Source organism: Protopterus annectens, chromosome 3.part0 (assembly GCF_019279795.1).
Source record: "Protopterus annectens isolate FY-2018-M chromosome 3.part0, PAN1.0, whole genome shotgun sequence".
In the NCBI taxonomy this organism is placed as follows: Eukaryota; Metazoa; Chordata; order Ceratodontiformes; family Protopteridae; genus Protopterus; species Protopterus annectens.
Window position 1 is genome coordinate 1,215,036,460 of NC_056731.1, and position 22,568 is coordinate 1,215,059,027.

Here is a 22,568-nt window from a genome sequence, read left to right on the forward strand (position 1 = left end):
TTATGAAAACAAAATCGCCACTGATTCTAAAAACAACCACAAAGCATTATATAGTTATGTCAAGAATCTCAATGGTAACTCTCAGATCTGCTATGAGTTACAGCACAATGGCACTAAATATACAGAACCAACTGATATTGCCAACATCCTGGCAGATAGGTTCAGTGCTAACTTTACCCCCATCTTACCCCCTAAAGGACCCATCTCTATACCGGAAGAATGCAAAGTTCCTGTAATCACGGCTGCACAGGTAAAAACCACACTCTCTAAAGCCAAGAACACAGCATCCATGGGACTCGACAACATCCCAGGCTGCATTCTACATGAACTACAGAATGAACTGGCACCCCACCTAAGTACCATGTTCAATCATAGCCTCACCTCAGCCTTTGTGCCCACTAAATGGCGTACAGTGATGGTTATCCCACTCCACAAAGGAGGAGCCACCACGGACCCCAGGAACTACCGCCCCATTAGCCTGACGAGCCTGGTCTGCAAGGCCTGGTCTGCAAGGCCATGAAATGTATCATCATGGAACTTATAAACAAACTCCGGACCCCACCGAGTTTGGGTTTATAAAAGGCAGATCATGTCTCCTAAACTGGATAGACTTCTTTGAAGCAGTCACCAAAGCTGTAGACGAGGGTAAGGTGGTTCACACAGCCTATCTAGATCTTGCCAAGGGTTTTGACACCATCCTCCACTCTGGAATTATAGATAAACTCACTAAACTAGGTATAAATCCCTATGTCACAAGATGGGTTCCCAACTGGCTCACTGACAGAACCCATACTGTGAAAGCAGCAGACTCTAAATCCGACTTCAGACTAGTGACAAGTGGAGTACCACAGGGTTCAGTCCTGGGTCCTCTCCTGTTTGGTATCTACTTTTCTGAAGTACAGGCTAACACAGAAGGTCTTTGGCTAATGAAGTTCGCAGATGACTGCAAATTAGGAGCCATAATTGAAACTCCTAATGATGTGGGCATCCTACAAAAGGGCCTCATTGAGACAGATGCCTGGTGTCAAAGCCATGGCCTCAAGCTCAGTGCCAAAAAGTGTATTGTCATCTCCTTTGGTAAAAAGTCTGTACCCATGAGCTACCACATAGGTGGCAGTCTACTTAACACCGAAAGTGTGATAAGAGACCTTGGGATGCAGGTGGACAGTAGTCTCTCTTTTGATAATCACATCACCACAGTAGTCAGGAAATACTTCTACATGGCACACCTCATCACAAAAGGTTTCTCATCCAGGAAAAAAGAGGTCATTGTTCCCCTCTACTTGTCACTCATTAGACCCATTATAGAGTACAGCACCTCTTTTGGTATGTACCTCACAAGACATCTACAACAACTGAAAAGGCCACAGAAATACGTCACAAAGAGATTTACTGGCCTCAAAAAGATACCCTATGCAGACCACCTTAAACAACTCCAGCTTTACTCCATCACATATTGCCTACTCAGAGGCGATCTCTGCCTAACATACAAAGCTATGTCAAACTCAGAGCTGTTGGACATGCTCCACTTAAATAAATCCCAATCCCTCTGAGCTATATGCACTAGGGACCTAAACCTTGTCACCACAATAAACAGAACATGCTGGAGGGATAAATTCCTGTAGCAGAGACTTCCCATACTCTGGAACAAACTGCCTATCTATATCAAACAAAGCTCCTCGTTAGCACTCTTCAAGAAAAATCTTGATGATTGGATGGGAAATAGGAAATTCACCCCGGGGATCACCTCTGTGGCTTTGCTCGACAGGGGCACAGGAAAATAATTTTCTTGGGTGGTGAAAGTCAGAGTACCTTTTTGGCTAGGCTTGTATAGGCCCTAGGGCCAATAGCCTAGTACCTACCTATGAACCTATCTATAACACCAAGTGCTATCGAAATTCACTAGTTTGAACTGTTTAAGATTATTCAAACAAACAAATTTCCTGTCAGAAATATATCTTTTGCGGCAGAGCAGTGAAGAAGTGCTGCTATCCTTGTCTCATGCTGGCCACGCCCCCAAAATAAGACGTTCTTGATGCCCATAGCCAGAACAGCCACTATGCATGTTTAGCATGACAGGTCATTTGCTGCTTAGAGGATAAGCCAATTAGGAGCAGTGGCAATATTTACAAGTAAAGTCCATTCATCTAGCGCTGAGCAACTTAACATATTGCTGTAAGATAGTTCATAATTTTACGCATGATTCTTATAGTTTCTTAAAAGAAGAAAAAAGAAAGTAAATGTTTATTTCTTCAAAATATTATATTAAATAATAAAAATAAACAAGATACTTCTTAGCAATTTGGTGCAAACAAAGTTTTCTCATAAAACAATAATATCCTTTCAACATTCCTTTAACATGCAAAAATGGTCTATGAGGGAGTTTGGTGATGTTGATAGTTAGATGCAGGTCAGTAGGACAGCAGTGTTTTGGTCAGGAGGAGAGGAAATTTTTTTTAATCCTGGCACTGACTGGTAACCAAATAAGAAAAGTGGCATCCTTTGCAAGTTAAGTACTTTGCTGTGGGAGGCTGGAAACTATGTGTGCAATATTTGCTGTTTGGTTCACCCTTTATCACTGGTCTTACAACAATGTAATTCAGCATCCCAGAGAACATTATTACATTCCATTTTTTACTGTTTTATGTAGACGTTTGCACAGAGTTAGAACTTGTGTTTCATATAACCCAAGTGCTCACTTGTCTCCTTTATGCTCCATTTATATTCTGCATACTTTTATCAGTATTATATTCCATTTTATGTTAGTTCTTGTAGATGTCTACACATAATTAGAGCTTCTTGTGCTTCATTTATGCTGCATGTTCACTTTTCCTCCTTTATTACAAATGTCCTCGCGATGTAATGTTATTAGAACCAATTAAATTTTATTTGCCTGTTTTAAGTGATGTACTGTGTTATTTAGGGTTGTGTTATTTTCATAATTAAAACTTGTTTTATATTACTGGGTGTGTAACCCTTTTCTCTTTTTCAGTTTTACAATTTTATATATATATATATATATATATATATATATATATATATATATATATATATATATATATATATATATATATATATATTTAAGTGAGTTTGCTCCAAGGTCTAATCACCTTTCATAGATAATTGAGTGCCTGAAGACAAATTCCTTGGAACTAAGGCATCAATAGGCTTTTAAGTAGGGAACTCCAGCGGGAGATAATTCACTGTCTCTATGATCCGACTTTTGTCACAAGGGCAACTAAATATTTAAATAAAATAATAGGGGAGACTTGAACGTATGGGGATGAAAGCCTCTACACTGAAATTTCATTTTGGCCTATTCTGATTCCAGTTTGTATTCTGTAGATGACTTTGGCTACATCTGATTGAGCTGTGGAAAATCAGTATTTGGTCAGCTGTCATACATTCTATATTTTGAGATGCAAGTCACTTTATAATTATCAACTGATGCACTGTTTATTACATCCTGTGAAATAATGACTTACATTGTCTTTAAAAGCATTTTTTTTATTATTTTTCACATAACATGGCATAGTTTGAGTTTCTTTATATGTACTTGTTTCCCATTTCTTTGAATCCAAAACAAGTTTTGGAATTTCACCTGTCTGCTGTGTACATTGGTAATTGAACATTTACTGTACAATGACCAATTCGTATTAGCATCTGGCCTTCTAACAATATGCAGTTTCCATGTGCATAAACTATATAGCTGCAGTTCTTGTCTACAGATTTAACATTTAGTTTCTACTATCCTGGTTCACATTGATTTTGTAGGTGATTCTTCTAATATGTAATGCTATAAGTAGAGTAAATGACAAACATATCGCTCAACTGCCCAGATTTTTGCAAAACGTCCATATTTTTGCCTCGTATTTGTTTCAGACTTCAAATCCTTCAGAAAAATGTATGTTAACACAAGTCCTATTACTCTAACAACTTTCTAAGTTTTTAAGAGCAAAATTTAAAATCTAAATCTGTCCCTATTTGTGGGCCTTTGTCTCCCCATTTTGTCAGGTTTTGTCCAGATTTCTTGCACTATGAGGTTGAGAGGTATGATGACAAATAGTAGGGTGTGGCGGTACTTCAGAACAACTTATATGCAGTCACTTTCAATATATTGTACCAAAAAATAGGACTGTGCACCAAATCATGGCAACAGCTATAAGCATACGTAGCTATTTCAGAATAAAACAGTTCATAGTATTCAAAATAAAAAGTTTATTGTGAGCGCTTTCACAGTAACCACTACTACTAGTTTCAATATATGACTCAGTAGTTTAAAATTATTGCATTATATTTGCTTGCTGGCTAAAATATGAAAAGTATTAATGCAAATATGAACGGGTTATATTATACACCTAGAGGCATTGGTATGATATAACTGAAGAACCCAGTTAAAGGTGTGTAACCGTGCGGCCACTACAAACCAAAAAGCAAAACGGGGTTCACGAGTTCCAAGGCTAACAATTCACTCAATTGAAGACTTCATAAAATGATAAAAAACATAAGTTAATCACACAAGTGACAAAGGTTGAGTACTTTCATTCAAAATACACTGGAGTCCTTCAGAATACTTAATTGGTATGATTACAGTAGTTTATATACCGTTCATAATCTTAATTACCAAGTATTAATTAATTAATGGTAAATTTTAAAGTGAGCATTCAACTGAATTTAACCTGTAATCATCTCCCAACCATAAAACATTATTAAAAAATGAAGATTTGTAAATATGAAAAAGCAATTATGTAAATGTAAAAAACATCTGTAATAAAAACACAACCTATTTGTACAATATGTTCAGATAAAAATATATAAACTGCTGTAATTGTACCAATTACGTGTTCTGAAGAAGTCCAGTGTATTTTGAATGAAAGCACTCAACATTTGCCACTTGATGTGATTAAGTTATGTTTATCTTTTATCACTTTATGAAGTCTGTAACTGAAGAACCACTTCTTAACATCAATAGGCTGTATTGAATTTAAGGGAAAAATTATCCTATGGACCAGAAATGTAAATTACAGTATTAACAAAAGTGATGCCACTATTTAGTGTTGTATCCTTGTATGATTATATAAAGTATGTTATGCTGCAAAATATATTTGAGGTGTTAGTGGTACCTCATTTCCTTTTGGTTCACGGAGTTATACGTGTAAATTTTCTACATTTGTGAATTAGAAAGGAGCAAGATAAACTGTAGAAACGTCTTTGTTTCTAGTCTCACTTTTCATATGTGTAAAAATCAGTATACGTTCTTTTTTCCTTGTGTAATGAATCACTAGAGGGCTATTTGTGAGTATGAAGCAAAGTCACTTGTATTATGCAGACCTTCTATAAACTTTCTGTCCGTCTAGCCTTCCCTTTTGCTATCTCAGACACAAATCACAAAAATACTCTACTTTTTGGTCTCTTTTGCATGTCATTTACTAGTTGTACTACCTTTACTAGCACATGTATCGCTGTTAACTTAGTAACTCTTTTCCATAGAAAAACACTGTTGAGATATTGCAATTAACTTTACAGAACCTGACCTTCTAAAGCTCCAGAAACTCTTATTAAATGCCATGCATTGCTTTGCCTTGAACAACACTGTGTAGTTACCTTTTGATTTTAGGGTATTTGCATGGAGTACAAGCTCTGATTATGTGCAACTCCTTCATTAAAAAGTGAAAACATAAGTTCTGTGCATTTTTTTATTTATTCATAGGTTCATAGGCAGGTACTAGGCTATCGGTCCAAGGGCCTATGTAAGCCTAGCCAACATGGTTCCCTGGCTTTTGCCACCCAAGAAAGTTATTTTCCTGTGCCCCTGGTGAGCAGGGCCACAGAGGTGATCCCATGGGGGAATTTTCTATTTCCCATCTACTCATCAAGATTTTTCTTGAAGAGGGCTAGTGAAGAACTCTGCTTGACATAGATAGGTAGCTTGTTCCAGAGTATAGGAAGTCTCTGGCTCAGGAATCTATCACTCCAACATGTTCTGTTTATTGTGGTGACAAGGTTTAGGTCCCTAGAGCGTGTAGCTCGGAGGGATTGGGATTTCTTTAGGAGTAGCATGTCTAACAGCTCTGGGTTTGACATAGCTTTGTATGTTAGGCAGAGATCACCTCAGAGTAAGTGATATGCTATGGAGTAAAGCTGGAGTTTTTTGAGACGGTCAGTGTAGGGCATCTGTTTGAGTCCTGTAATCCTCTTTATAAGGTATTTTTCTGGCCTCTCCAGCTGGTGCAGATGTCTTGTGAGGTACATTCCAAAAGGGGCGTTGTATTTGATAATGGGTGTAATGAGAGCTGAGTAGAGTGGAAGAATGACCTCTTTTTTCCTGGATGAGAACCCTTTCATGATGAGGTGTGCCACATAGAAGGATTTCCTGACTACTGTGGTGATGTGATTATCAAAGCAGAGACTACTGTCCACCTGAGTCCCAAGGTCTCTTATCACACCTTCGGTGTAGTAGTTCATGGGTACAGAGTTTTTACCAAAACCTTTTGGCATTGAGCTTGAGGCCATGGCTCTGACACCAAGCATCAGTCTCAGTGAGGCCCTTCTGTAAGATGTCCATGTCATTTGGGGACTCGACTATGGCACCTAATTTGCAATCATCTGCGAACTTCGTCAGCCAGAGGCCCTCTGTGTTAGCCTGCACTTCAGAGAAGTAGATCCCAAAGAGGAAAGGACTCAAGACTGAACCCTGTGGTACTCCCCTTGCCACAGGTTTGAAGTCAGATTTAGAGTCTGCAACTTTTACAGTTTAGGTTCTGTCAGTGAGCCAGTTGGCAACCCATCTTGTGATGTATGGATTTACACCCAGTTTAGTGTGTTTATCTATGATTCCAGAATGGGGGATGGTGTTGAAGGCCTTGGCGAGGTTAAGATAGGCTGTGTGAACTGCCTTACCCTCATCTACGGCTTTGGTGACTGTTTCAACAAAGTCAATCAGGTTCAGGAGACATGATCTTTCTTCACAAACCCGAACTGGATGGGGTACAGAGTTTACAGGTTACCAATGTCTTTATTTATGAGTTTATGAGTTCCGTGATGCTACATTCCATGGCCTTGCAAACCAAGCTTGTCAGGCTAATAGGGCAATAGTTCCCAGGGTCTGTGGTGGCTCCCCCTTTGTGGAGTGGTATAACTGTTGATGTGCACCATTCAATGGGTACAAAGCCTGTTGTGAGGCTATGAACATGGTGCTTAGGTGGGGGGCCAGTTCATTCTGCAGTTCATGTAGAAAGCAGCCTGGGATGTTGCCCGGTCCCATGGATGCTGTGTTCTTGGCTTTGCAGAGTGCAGTTTTACCTGCTCAGTTGTGATTTCAGGGGCACTGCATTCTTCCGGTATGGATATGGGCCCTTTAGGGGGTGAGGGGGATAAAGTTGGCACTGAACCTGTCAGCCAGAATGTTGGCAATATCAGTTGGTTTGGTAATTTCTATGCCATTGTGCTGTAACTCAGAGCAGATCTGGGTGTTGCCATTGAGATTTTTGACATAGCCATAGAATGCTTTGTGGTTGTCCTTAGAGTCAGTGGCAATCTTGTTTTCATAGCTGGCATCAGAGGATTTTATGAGGGATCTCAGCTTCTTAGTAAGGCTGACCAGAGAGCTCATCCACTCATGGGACTTTACTCTCTTTTGCAACAGTTTCTTCCTTCTGTTGTAGAGTTTGTTTATAGCAGGGGACCACCAGATTGGCTTCCTTTTTTTGGAGAATAGCGTCTTGGTTCTGTTAGGGATAACATGATCCATGCACTTGTGTAAGTGCTTATAGAGTGCATTTGTATACAATTCGTCAGTCATAACTGTATTGTCCGTTTGCATGGGTGACGTGAAGTTGGCTTCTTCTGTCTTAAGAAGCATGAAGTTGTCTTTGGAAACATTTTTTTATAATGGTTTTCTTAATGGGGGGCTGGAGCGGGATGTGGATATCTATGATGATTAGCTTATGGTCGGATCTGACTAACGAGGAGTTAACTTCAGGTGTGGAACACCGGTCACTCATGTTGGTAATGACCAGGTCCAGGATATTATTGCCCCTGTTGGGGGTGTGGATAAATTGATCCAGGGCATTGGAGTTTATGAATTCTAAAAAGCGTTGAGTGAAGGAGTTGGTACATGAATAGTTTTCCCAGTTAATGGTGGGGTATATGAAATCGCCCATTATTAGGGCATGTAGTTGAACCCTAATATTTTCTAGTATATCAAGAAAAGTGTGAGACCATAAATGCATTCTCATTAATCTTGAAATGGTTATAAAACACCCTAATCTTCATTGCAATGTGGTTAGATTCTGTTATCTGCATGAGCTTTCAATATTTCTTTTAGTTTCAATGTGAATGCAAGAATAATATTCAGATGTCCTAGGTTAAGTGAGTTGTAATGTAGAACAACATAGGTTTCATGCTGTTAGTCTGCTAGTTTCAACAGATGGTTTCAAGGATATAAAACACTGATGTTTCACATTGTTATGTACTTAACTATCACTATTAGTTAACTGTAATATATTTTATAGTGAACAAGCGTTATAGTGTAATAACTACTATAGTCAACACTACTTTGAACAATTTTCAGTTCTGTATAGGTGATTACAATGATAAATAAATCAACATCCTCTGTCAGAAATAAATCAACATCCACTGTCAGGCCTCCCTCTATAAGAAGCAGTAAATATGAATAATGATAGTAGAGAAGGATTCCTACTGGCATCTACTGTAATATTCATATGATTTCACAGAACATTAGCACTGCATTGGAGTCATAATTTGCACAAAATTGCTGTGAGTTACCCCATTTGTTTTTGATGTAGTGCACCACATCGCTGTTAAAATGCTCTGTGGCTCTGAATGTGAACATTTTGGAAAATGAAATGGTCATTTTGGTTTGAAATATATTTATCCTTACAGATAACAACATATATAGAGTTGCCATCTGTCCCACGTTATACAACACATTCTCTAGTTCAATTGTGAAAAACAAACATGAAAAATGCAAATAGCCTGAGATTCTAGGACAAAAAATATTTTGTAAGTTACCCCTAATAGTTGCATGCTATCATTATTTTTATGCTCGTTAATATTAAATGTAACAACAACAAGAACTTAACTGTACAAGAATAAGCTTTTATTTTGACAAAAAGTGAAGTCCAGTCCTTTGCACTGATTGTGGAAATGGTTTGCCCTGTAAAATCTCACACTTCCATAAAATGTCCCACTTTGCACATGTCAAAGGGTTGCAACCTTATATGTTTCATGTTACCCAATGACTCAGGGCTATCTGTGTGTCTACATCCAGCATAGTGCAGCTTACAGTGCATTGCCCATTCCCTCTTATGACTAGGCCACTTGTCCTATTCACATTACAGCTGTTTTCTTTGTCGTACCAGTGTCTGTTACATATGAGATGCAGTGGTCCTCGGCTGAGGTAAAATAAACTGAAAGGGGTAAAGGTTAAACTCTAGCTGGAGTCATTCTGAATGTCCCCCCATTTAAATGCTTCTTGCTTCCTCCAGACTCAGCATTAAGTTACCTAGGCACAACCCAACTCTGGTTAAGAGCAGCAAAATGTGAAGTATTACTGTTACCTGACGGAATCTATTTGGACTTCCGCAAAATATTATCTACACAATTGGATAGTTCTGTATGCAAAAAAAAAGTCTCACAACAAGATTGCTGTACAGAAATGTAGCTGAAATTGTAAAGCAACACAATGTTCATTAACTCTAGAAATGTAAAATTAGCTTTGATTTTTGCATATCGTGCGTATTTTTTCTTATTAATTAATTTGGTTATTTAATTTCATATTTGTGTTAATGTTTGTTGAACCAAGCAATCTAAAGTAAAATTCACTTATGTTTCTTTTCTTATTTTCAGGATGATGAAAGGGTAAGTAATCTCTATCAGTTTCTTTTTAAAATATATTTTTGTTTCATTTCATATCATGTGAAGGACTAAAATGTTATGTGTTAATTTGTACTGAAGTAAATGGAGATAGAAAGAATAAGTATGAATCTGAATGCCTCGGTATTCTTATCTTCCCTTCTGTTGCTCTTAGTACAGGCAAAACGTTACCTAGTCCTGCTTTCCAACACAGAGCAGATATATAGTCAAAGGGTTAGTAAACAGATTTAATGGAAAAGGTCATGAGTCCATAGTACCTGTAACCCAATCCAAATATAAACAGGCTCTTATGCAGGATATAAGAAAAAAATGTGCAGTGTAACCTGTGAGATTGGGAAAGCTAAGTATTTTTCTTCCAGAGCTATACCTCTTTTGAGGTATGAGCAACAGCTCTACTTGGATACAAATTATACTGGAAATACTTCTCAGCTGTTTATTCAGAGGTTTACACTAGCCACTAGGAGGTTTTAGTTATTATGAACTTTCCCAGTGGTATCCTGATTTTTTAATGTCTTATGGGTTTGTTTACATTATTTGTATTGATAACTTCAGATTTTCTTTTTATAACAGTGCCCCCTGGACAGAGTACCAACAGAACCAGTCTGCAACTGCCCTGCAGAACAAATTGCACCCCCTGGGCTTTTTGGCCCAAAGGTAAGTATTGCTGGTTTTATTTAATAAGAGTTGAATGCCACAAACACTTCTTATATAAAGACATGCTAGATGTTCACAGTGTTTAAAAATCCAGCATGATGTATTGTGGGAAATTTTTAGACTGCATTTAGAGAAAGGTGTTTAGAATGTTCTTTCCTTCCAGTGTTATCACAAGAAGAATGCTGTGCTTGATTCAGAAATTAGAAACAGATGAATGTTAGTGCAGTACATTGTTTTTTTTTTTTTTTTTTTTGGTGCACCTCTTATCTTAAGAGTGTGCTACAATCTCAGAACCATGCTAATTACATTAATTCTGGTTGCTCGTGAGTGAAAGTGTAAACTGCCTTTCCTTGTAAATGCGACCACCACCTTTAGGTAGTTGAATTCAATTCAATTATATTTGCCTGAACAGGCAGCATTCTAATTGTTTGGAAAAAATAATAATCCTAGCAGCTGCGATGCCAATATCATAATCAGTTTCATAAATAAAAAAATAGACACAGCCTACAGCCCACACTGATGTATCATAATCAATTTATTTTAAAACATCAAGGTGTTTAAAAAATAGACACAGCCTGCAAGTCACACTAACATAGCACAGAGTGCAACTATGTTCCTACTAGTAGTTGCTGAAAATGTACCCCAGACAATTGTTACCCATAAATATCAGTTTACTTCATTAACAATTGCCTCCTTGCTTACCCATTTTCTAAAAGTATTAAAAGACTGATCTGTCATGCTTCCTCATTGGATGTCTCACTTAGAGTGTACTTTAATTGCAGGAGATCTTCCTGGGATGAAAACTGAGCAACAACTACTATACTTTTACTGTGTTTGTAATTGGTACTTTCCAATTTCCTCCACTTTTCCTCTTCATTTCTCTTCTTGTTTTAGCAGAGCAGCGGTCAAGTGAAGTCACCATCATGTAGAGCCTGCTAAATTGGTCAGGTCAAGCACAGGAAAACAGAACAGCAGTATAAAATCGTTACCTTTCTATCCTGCAAATCTGCTGTTGAACCCCAGTGTGTATCACACAAGTGAATCTCGTGCCCACATGTAAGGACTTGTTCTCTGAATAAGAGAACATTTCCATTTTTGTCTAAACCAAAGTCATATTGACTTCCAGTTGATTTTCTGTCACCTTGCCTTGTGTAGCACTTGCACAGCTGGAATCACACCTCCCAATGTAGCAGCATAACACGAAAAGGGTCTCCCTTTCAAATGAGATAAAAAAGGTAGCTTTGGAATAATCCAAAATTAATATTCTGAGATTTAAAAGAATATAAATAAGAAAAATACTTTTCATTTGACCTCTGAATTAATTTAAAATTGTTCATTTGAAAAATGTATTTATTTATTTTATTTTATGTTTGTTTACCAAGGAAATCTCTCTGGTGGATGACCCATTTCCAGTGGAGGCCCAGGGAGAAAAGCTCCACAGAAATATGCAATAAAAAAGAAAAAAATAATTGTTATTGTGGTAAATAAAAAAAAAAGAAAAAAATAACAATTGTTACAGTGGTAAAGATTTAACAGTATATTTTTGAAGTTTGTTACATACAGGAATAACACTGATACAAAGATGGTACATTGTTTATTCCATGGTAAAGGCATTAAAATATGACATTAACAGAGGTAGATTTACAGAGACAAAAAAGAAAAAAGGTGTACATCTAGAGAGCAGCTAGTACAAGTTGTTGTGTCTTTCGGCTTTTCCTGGTTAGGGGTCGCCACAGCGGAACTCCAGTCCGCTAATGATTGGTAGTTGATTTTTACGTGCCGAGTTACCAGCCCTGGCACACAACCTTTGACAAAGGTACTCCCATTCACGCATGTCTCCACACAGAAGACGCTCTAACTGAGAATTGAACCAGACAGCATCTTACTGTGAGGCAACAACGCTACCGCAGCACTACCACCGCGGGGTCTAGAGCAGCTAGTACAAGTAGAGAAATGAAAAAGGAAAATATGGAGGTATTGTAGCAGTAAGGAAACCTTTTAAAGAAATAGAAAGGGAGATAGGGAGAGAGTTTAGCCTAGCTTAGTGCAGGAACACAGCCAGGTGTTGTTTAGGTGTTGTTTAAGCAGTATTTTGAATTTGGATGAGTTGGTTGTGTTGAGTATATTCTAAGGCATGGTATTCCAAGATTTAGATATTTTGTTGGAATATAGGCAGCCAGCATGGCTATTATTGGCTTTAATTACTTTCAGTAGGAGATTATAGGAGAATCTTAGTGGTCTATAGTTGGTGTGGGGTTATACTAGGTTGCTAAGAGCTGGGCAGTTGTCTGGGTGTTGCAAGGTAGAGTGTGCTAAGGCTAGCTGGTTAAAGGATAGTAGATTGGGAAGTTCCTACCATTTAAGCTAGTGTAGTGCCGAGCAGTGATTTAACCTGGATAGGAGGTTAGCAGCAAATCTGGCTGTTTTGTTATAGCAGGACTCCAATTTATTTAAGTCAGGTTTTCTTAGGTTTGTAACTATGGGTGAGACACATAAGAGGATGGAAAGTAAATGTGTTCTAGAGATGGAGTGCCGGGTGGTGTCAATTAGGAAGGGCTTAAGTTACTAATTGTTGCAAATTGTTTCTGTAGGCTACACACTAAAGTGCGCTAGCCGATTTACAGCATTTATAGCATTTACTGTTTGTTTTTTTCCTTGTCTCTGTAATAAAACAAAAAAATCTCTTGTTTTCCCGCCTTACTGAACTAGAGTAGTCCAGTTTCAGAGTTGCTGATCCCTGGGCTCTGTTTTTAGTTCCTGTTACTGATCCATTGCCTTATTAGGGAGGAGGGAAGTTTCTTTGCTTACCAGTGGGAGTGGGAAGCACTGAGCAGCCTTTCTGTCCGATTTGGTGAAGTTTCAGCCAGAAGCTAGTAGTCCATTGGTCGTTTTGGGCCAATTCCTAGCTCCTTTCAGCCCCCGCTATAAAACACGCTAAACACGCGTTTTCCAGCTTGTACCAACTCAGCACAGATCCTCGTGGTGGCCTGCAGAGTGATCCAAGCAGCAGAGAGCTAAAAGAGTGACTTTCTACCAGATATAAGTATTTTTTGTGGCTTTCCTACTGTTATTTAAGCTAGCGACTGCATTTCGCCTGTTTTACTGCTACTTTAAGTGATTTCTGCATTTTACACTGTTTATTGCACTTTAAGTTACTAATTGTTGCAAATTGTTTCTGTAGGCTACACACTAAAGTGCGCTAGCCGATTTACAGCATTTATAGCATTTACTGTCTGTTTTTTTCCTTGTCTCTGTAATAAAACAAAAAATCTCTTGTTTTCCCGCCTTACTGAACTAGAGTAGTCCAGTTTCAGAGTTGCTGATCCCTGGGCTCTGTTTTTAGTTCCTGTTACTGATCCATTGCCTTATTAGGGAGGAGGGAAGTTTTTTTGCTTACCAGTGGGAGTGGGAAGCACTGAGCAGCCTTTCTGTCCGATTTGGTGAAGTTTCAGCCAGAAGCTAGTAGTCCATTGGTCGTTTTGGGCCAATTCCTAGCTCCTTTCAGCCCCCGCTATAAAACACGCTAAACACGCGTTTTCCAGCTTGTACCAACTCAGCACAGATCCTCGTGGTGGCCTGCAGAGTGATCCAAGCAGCAGAGAGCTAAAAGAGTGACTTTCTACCAGATATAAGTATTTTTGTGGCTTTCCCACTGTTATTTAAGCTAGCGACTGCATTTCGCCTGTTTTACTGCTACTTTAAGTGATTTCTGCATTTTACACTGTTTATTGCACTTTAAGTTACTAATTGTAGCAAATTGTTTCTGTAGGCTACACACTAAAGTGCGCTAGCCGATTTACAGCATTTATAGCATTTACTGTCTGTTTTTTTCCTTGTCTCTGTAATAAAACAAAAACAAACTCTTGTTTTCCCACCTTACTGAACTAGAGTAGTCCACTTTCAGAGTTGCTGATCCCTGGGCTTTGTTTTTAGTTCCTGTTACTGATCCATTGCCTTATTAGGAAGGAGGGAAGTTTCTTTGCTTACCAGTGGGAGTGGGAAGCACTGAGCGGCCTTTTTGTCCGATTTGGTGAAGTTTCAGCCAGAAACTAGTAGTCCATTGGTCGTTTTGGGCCAATTCCTAGCTCCCTTCAGCCCCCTGCTATAAAACACGCTAAACGCGTAAGCGATTTAAGCGAGAGTTACCACTGTTGCACACAAGAGCAGCGGTTAAACAAGGTTAAACTATTTGGGCCATCTAAATTCCACTCTTCCAATTTTCCCTTAGAACTACCTTCCTCGAGCTGTACTGCTGATCTAACCAGCATATCCTATAACTGAAAAGTTCATCTCTACTTGATTCCCAAGTAGACTATTCTCTATCTGTAAAGCCTAGCACTTACTCCTACAGTTCTTGCACCTTGATAAAGCACTCTTATTATAGATAGTACCCCACCAGCCTAAAACCCACTTCCCCCAGAGTCCTTTGAAAGTCTCTTTATCTACTACTTCTAGTATGTCGAGGGATCAGTTGCTAGTGTCCTCTCCAGCTCAACTGGTGAACCTGGGAATATTGAGGCAATGTTACAATTGCCTCATGTACACAGACAATCCTCTCCTTCTCCCACAAAACACAAATACATGCGAGAGATGCAACTATACGGCCAAACTGGAGGCTGCGCTCTCTCAACATAGGACTGGCAAGACCAGACAGGAGGAGAAGGTAACCACACACAATACATACCCAGTCACACATGGTACCATCACAACTTCAAATCATACACATACTCACACAAAGACATACTCGGAGGCTCTGATCAAAAATTTACCAAAACAGCAGAGGCCACCAAAGCAGACACCCAAACAACTACCACCTCACGACCCAACACATGCAACACATAGACCACACAGTCAGAGTGTCAAACAGTCACAGCCCTTAAGGCCAAACAAAATGCCAGACACACTTGTCATTGGTGATTCCATAGTCAGACACACTGACGTCCCGCTCACCAGACTGAGTAAAGAGAAGGTCACAGTAAGCTGCCTGTCGGGCGCTAGAATCCGCCACATAATGCAAGCACTCAGGTCTCTCAACAGCAGGTACAAGTACGACTCAGTCATTGTCCACGCTGGTGTCAACGACCTGAGACATACCTCCTTGGACTACATGAAAAGGGACATCGAGGAGCTCTCTGATTATGTAGCCCAGGCAGGTATGACCCTGACCTTGAGCAGTATCCTACCTTCACCTAGAATGATGCCACAATACAGTGATAAGATGATCAGCTTTAATAATTGGCTTAAATTCTGGTGTCATTCAAAGAGGATCCAATGTCTGTCTGCCTGGGATGACATGCTGGACAAGCCACGCTGCTTCACAAGGGACGGCTTGCACCTGTCACCCTGGGCTTCCGGATATTGGCAAAGGCTCTTGCCACCCCATAGTGCCTTTTTAGGCAAGGCTCAAATTCTAAACCTACCACCCTAGAACACCAAAAAGGAAAAAAACTAAGGGTAATGCTGCTCAATGCCAGAAGTCTCAATCTCAAGATGCACGCACTCGAGGCCCTTCTCAATATGGAGAACATTGATGTCTGTGCTGTGACAGAAACCTGGTTCAAGGCTCCTGAGAGCACCCCAGCACTAACAGGTTTCACCTCATATCATGCGTTCTGGCCGCAAAATCCGGACAACACCAAGAAAGGAGGGGTGTCCATATTCATAAAGGACACCCACACCTCAAGGTTGGTGGCAACGCACAATGCATCGGAGACCATCCAGGTGCAATTAACCATAGGCAAGACTGCTCTGCAATTTGTAGCATGTTACAGGCCACCCTCTCAAACTCAGGAACCTCACATGGCCTTCCTGAAAACATTGGAGGATAAATGTATCTCCAAACACCATCATACTAGGTGACTTCAACTACCCTAATATAGACTGGGAACACTACTCAAGCCCGAACACTATAACCCAAAGATTCCTGGAGTTCATAAACTCAAATGCCATGGAACAACTAGTCACCATCCCCACAAGAGGAGAAAACATACTTGATCTCATCATCACGAACATGGGATCAAAATGTTCAACACCGGAAGTATACCCCTCACTGGTGAGATCAGATCATAAACTAATCTCGCTGGAGGTCCTCATCCCGCCCCCACCTGAAACAAAAAAGACCACAGTGAAAAACTTCTCAAAAGCCGATTTCACACTTCTAAAAACTAGTGTAGTCTCCTTTAAGGCCCCTGAGCCAGTGGTAAACATTACTCAAACCGCTGAATCACTTACAAATGCCTTCTACCAGCACCTACAGGACTGCATGGATCAGGCAATCCCAAACAAAACTAAGACTCTCTGTACCAAAGGCAAGCGTCCAGTCTGGTGGACCCCAGCCATAAACAAGCTCTACAACCAAAGGAGGAAGCTACTACAAGATAGAGCAAAATCCTTGAAAGGTAAGACACCTTTGATCATTATAAGTAAAAAACTAAGAGCTCTCATAAAATCATCCAAGGCAAATTTTGAGAGAAAATCGCCAAGGACTCTAAAGAGAATCATAAGGCCTTCTTTAGCTATGTTAGAAACCTAGGAGGAAACTCCCAGATATGCTCAGAATTAGTTCAAAATGATGTGAAAATTACTGAACCTACACACATTGCCAACATACTGGCTGACAGGTTCAGTGCAAACTTCTCCCCAAAAGGAGTGATACCTGTTCCAGAGCATTGTAGCCCCCAAAACATCTCCAACGCCCAGGTGAGAACTGCCCACACTAAGGCAAAAATCACAGCATCCATGGGACCGGATGGTGTCCCCGGCTGTGTGCTTCACAAACTCAACGAGGAATTAAACCCACAGTTAGGACAGCTGTTTAATCTTAGCCTCACCTCAGGATACGCACCCAAGGAGTGGCGACGGCGACTGTGGTCCCACTTCATAAGGGCGGTGCCTCCACAGACCCTGGAAATTACCGCCCATTAGCTTGACAAGCCTTATCTGCAAAGCCATGGAGAGGATCATAATGGAACTCATAAATAAAGACATAGGGAACTTGCAGACTTTGGATCCAACCCAGTTTGGCTTTGTCAAAGGCAGATCCTGCCTCTTAAACTTGGTTGACTTTTTGAGACAGTCACCAAGGCCATTGATGAGGAAAGGCAGTCCATACAGCCTACCTCGACCTGGCAAAGGCCTTCGACACAATACCCCACTCAGGTATCATCGAGAAACTCATCAGCTTGAATGTAAACCCATACATCACAAGATGGGTTGCAAACTGGCTAAGTGACAGAACCCACAGGGTCAGAGTTGCTGGAGCCATGTCAGACTCAAAGCCTGTCACAAGTGGTGTCCCACAGGGCTCAGTCCTGGGTCCACTCTTGTTCGGCATCTGCTTTTCTGAAGTACAAGCAAACACAGGAGGGTTATGGCTGACAAAGTTTGCAGATGACTGCAAACTGGGCGCCATAGTCGAAAACACATCTGACACAGATATCCTCCAGAAGGGCCTCACAGAAATGGATAACTGGTGCCAGAGCCATAGCCTGAAGTTAAACGCCAAAAAATGCATAGTCATACCCTTCGGGAAAAACAAGGTTACCCCTAGCTACCATATAGGTGGCAATCCACTGAGCACAGAAAAAGTCATCAGGGATCTGGGGACCCAGGTTGACAGTAGCCTTTCGTTTGACACTCATGTTGCTAAAGTAGTTAGGAAAACCTTCTATATCGCCCACCTGATCATGAAGGGATTCACATCTAGATCAAGGGAGGTCATCGTCCCCCTGTACTCATCACTCATTAGACCTATGATTGAGTACAATGCTCCGTTCGGAATGTATCTGACCAGACACCTGCTGCAGCTTGAAAGGCCCCAAAAGTTCCTCACCAAAAGGATAAAGGGTCTCAAAAATATGTCTTATGCTGCCCGACTGAAAGAACTCCAGCTCTATTCAGTCTCATACCGCTTGCTCAGAGGTGACCTGTGCCTGACATATAAGGCCATGTCAAACCCAGATTCGATGAATATGCTTCACCTCAAAAAATCTAGATCCCTCAGAACCACAAGGGCGGGAGACTTAAACCTTGACACGGTTATAAATAGAATGTGCTGGAGGGACAGATTCATCACCCAGAGACTCCCTATGCTGTGGAACAAAATCCTGGTACATGTGAGGCAGAGCACCTCTCTGGCCTTGTTCAAGAGGAATCTTGACCAATGGATGGGAGATTGCAGATATACCCCAGGGATTACTTCAGTGTCACTGCTTGACAGAGGCACAGCAAAATGATAGGCATAGTTTTTATTCAAACTAAAGGGGTGGTGAAAGCCACATAACTATGGGCTAGGCTTATAAATGCCCTTGGGCAGATAGCCTAGTATGAACCTATGAACCTATGAACTTAGAGTGGTCCTTTTTATTAGAAGTGCAATGCGTTTGTCAAATTTAAGGTCATTGTCTGTTGTGTCCCCAAGGAGCTTAATGTGATTTACTGGTAGTATTATTTGAAGAAGAAATAGTAAAGGGTGGACACTGGTCTGTTTTTTGCTACTGGAGAAGAGCATAAGCTTTGTTTTTTTAGGGTTGCAAATAAGTTGACACTCTGAAAGGAATTGTTCAATATCTAGGAAGGATTTTTTTCTTTTGCAGGAGTTCAGCTTGGGAGAGAGCTGAGCATATGAGGGAGGAATCATCAGCATGTTGGATTATGGTTGCATTTGCATGCTGAGTGGCTGAAAATTTTGTAGAAAGGGAGAAAGTGAGTGGGCCAAGGACTGAACCTTGAGGTACACCCACTGATACAGGTAATAGAGTTGAAAATTCATTTTGCCACTTAACTGTCTGTTGATGGACTGTTAGTTAGCTAGCAAACCAGAAAAGGGGAAATTGAGAAAGGCTTAAGGAAGCTAGCTCATTGATACGTTTTTGATGTGAAATTGTATCAAAGGCCTTTGGCATGTCAAGAAAGATGGATGAGGCAACTAGGCTATAGTTTCTATGCTGGTTGACTGAGTTAGTAAAACTAACTAGAGCTGTTGTACTAGACTCTATTAACCTTGCACAAGACTGGCAAAATTGTCTCCACTCTGTTCCTTGACCTCTCCAAAGCCTTTGATACTGTTTCCCACCCCTTACTCTTATCCCAACTCTCCTTACCCTGAACCCACTCCCTCTCCACTAAAAAACATACTTTTTACCTCACCTTTCTCCCTCTATTCAGATTTCTCTGGATCTCAAAAAAATGTTTATACTTTGTAATTATACATTGTAAATATCACTCACTCTATTTAATCACATATATACTTTCTATATATTACTTAGTCTATTGTATCACATTGCCTTTTCTTTTTAACTATGCTTTACAACATTGCATGCCACCATTGTTCTTGAACTTCGTATATCAATCTATGTTTGCATTTATAACTATTGTATAACTGTCAATATCTGTGGAGCTTTTCTCCCCCTGGCCTCCACTGAAAACTGGTTCTTCCAGGCCCAGTGGACTACCCCAGTCATCAAACTGAAATAAATAGATGAATAAATAAATTAGTTTTTTTTTTTTTAGGAGATAGTCAAGTAGTTGTAAATGTATGCATTTTTCCAGTACATTTGCTATGCGTGAGAGAATAGCAATTGGCCTGTAATTAGTGAATGCAGTGGAGGTGCCGCCTTTGTGCAAGGGGATTATGTAAGAGACTTTCCAGAGTTTGTGGATGCATTTTTCTTTTATAGTCCAGTTGATTAAGCTTGATATGGGGTAAGAGATGATGTCTTCAGCTACTTTAAGAAATTCATTTGGGAGTTGGTTAGTGGCAAGGGAAGAAGGTTTAAGTTTGGATAGGTGTTTTTTTATTGCAGAAGTTTGTATCTGATTTATAGTGAAGGAACTGATGTTAGTTTCCAGATCTATGGGGATAGATAAAGGGGTTTTGGTGTTGTTCTTAATAAGGGACAGAATAGAGTTAATAAAGTGTATGTTAAATTGTGAGGCTATACTATCAGTGGAGTTGGTTGTGGACAGAGCTGGGGTAGTGGAATGGCTGGGTTTTAGCAATTAGTTGATGGCTCCCTAAAATTTCTAGGGGTTATTTTGGTGGTTTTCTTGAATTGCTATATAGCATTGTTTTTTATCATGTTTCATTTGTTATCTGGCTTGATTTTGTAGTTGTTGGTAGGTGTGAAGGGTTGTTTGGTTTTAGTCCCCTTGTATAGGTGCCATGCTCTGTTATAGGATCATTTTTGTTTCCATAGTGAGCTATAGTATGGGTTGAGATTTTACACATATCTTCCTAAGGGGTGCCAGATTATTTGGGATAGAGAGGAATTTTTCATTGAAATATTGAAGTGCTAGGTCAAGGTGGAGGTGTTTTAGTGTGGACCAGTCACAGTGATGCAAGAAAGTTTTGAGGGACTCGGGAGAAGGTCCTTTTGTTTGCAGATAAGGTTGTAGAGGGTATTTTTTTAGTAGGTAGGTGGGCAGGTGATCACTTAGGATGTTGACTGGTAACAGAGGGGGTTTATATTAGTTAGGGTCCAGTCTAGGATTGATTGTTTTTTGCTGTGCTTGTTACATCTAGTAGGAGTTTGTATTAGCTGACTGAAACCATGGAGGTTTATAAAGTTTGAGGGATTATAAGAGGTGACTGTAGTCCAGTCTGTGTTGAAATCCCCCATTATTATAGTTTCCTGACTGAAAGTCAATGCACACCAGCAAAGGAAGTCCTTAATAATAGCTGGTTTGTTGCCTGGTGGGATATAAATGGCTATTATAATGATGTGTTTATTAGGGAAAATTTGAAAATGGGAGATGAATATTTCTAAATTAGCTAGGTCAATGGGATTGTTATCAAGTCTTTCAAGTTTGAGATTATCCTTGAATAATATTGCTATGCCACCACTGAGTTTATTAGTCCTGTCTTGTCACTGGATATTATAACCGTGGGTAAGGATTTAATTAATTTTGAATGTGGATTTTTAGCCAAGTTTCTGCTAAGGTTGCTATATCTGGAGAATAATTGGATAAGGTTGCATGAAATTCATGAATTTTTGTTTGGTAGGCTTTTCAGGTTCATGTTTAATAGTAGTAGATCAGAGTTACTATGTCAGAGATTATTAGTGTTTGGAAAGGGTGGTGTGGTTAGGTGTTTGTGCTTGGGATTGAGGGCCTGGGTTGAGGTGTATGTTGCTGCATAATTTAATTTGAGTTTTATTGACTGGGATAGGTATAAGAGTTTGATAAGTAGCGTAGTATATTTTTGGGATGGACTTGGATTAGTTTTTGAGTTTGAATATTTAAATGAAAAGAGTTATGTTATAAAGTTGTTAAATAGCTGAGGAGATATGACAAAATTACATAGTCGGGTATTGTGCTTGGTGTTGGTTGGGTTGGTGGCAGAGTGGGTAACTGTGATATGGAGATTATGGTATGATGCAGAAAAGTAGGTGGTAATTAATAAGCCAATGAGTGTTATGAGTTGGAGTAAAATTATGTTAGTATTTAATCTAATGCTTTGGAAGCAGTTTTGATGTGATTTTTCAGTGAAGTGTTTCAGATAAGCCTAGGTTAAAGTAATAATATTATGGATGGGTAGGAATAACTGTTAGTTGTAATAAATGTAGTTGTGATATATGGGGGATTTAAAACTATTTTTTGTCTAGTTATGATTTATTACACTTAAAGATGTAAAGTAGTAGATAGTTAAGCAAGCGGTGTGTAATATAGGGAAGTTAGTATGATACCGTTTAATTGGATAATCGGAATGATATAAATTTGGATTTATCTTAGCTCTGATAAAATTGCTTTCCATTTTGGGAGTGGCAATTTGGGAATAAGTTTAGGCATAGCAAGGGTGGGTGGGAAATGGGAAATGGGGGTACAGTAGGGGAGAATAGAGAGCTCACGTGAAGCGAGGGCAAATAGAGCAGGTAAAGCCTATCAGTGTGCTTGTAACCAGAAAAAAAAATCAACAAAATCGTCTGGGTTGAAGGTAGGTAGGGAGTTAAAGGAACTGTAGTCCCTTGGTGATTTTTATTTTTAAAGCAAGTAGATTTTACTTATTTATAAACAACATT

General features: G+C 39.6%; 1 protein-coding gene across 1 annotated transcript in view; it reads left to right on the forward strand.

The window, feature by feature from the left end:
* The window catches only part of LOC122797026 (collagen alpha-1(XXI) chain-like), a 1,114,432-nt gene that overhangs the window by 151,394 nt on the left and 940,470 nt on the right, over positions 1-22,568 (forward strand). The window contains exons 7-8 of the mRNA XM_044065795.1: positions 9,871-9,882; positions 10,468-10,551. Of these exons, the coding sequence (XP_043921730.1) occupies positions 9,871-9,882; positions 10,468-10,551 (96 nt within the window). The remainder of the gene's footprint in view (positions 1-9,870; positions 9,883-10,467; positions 10,552-22,568) is intronic.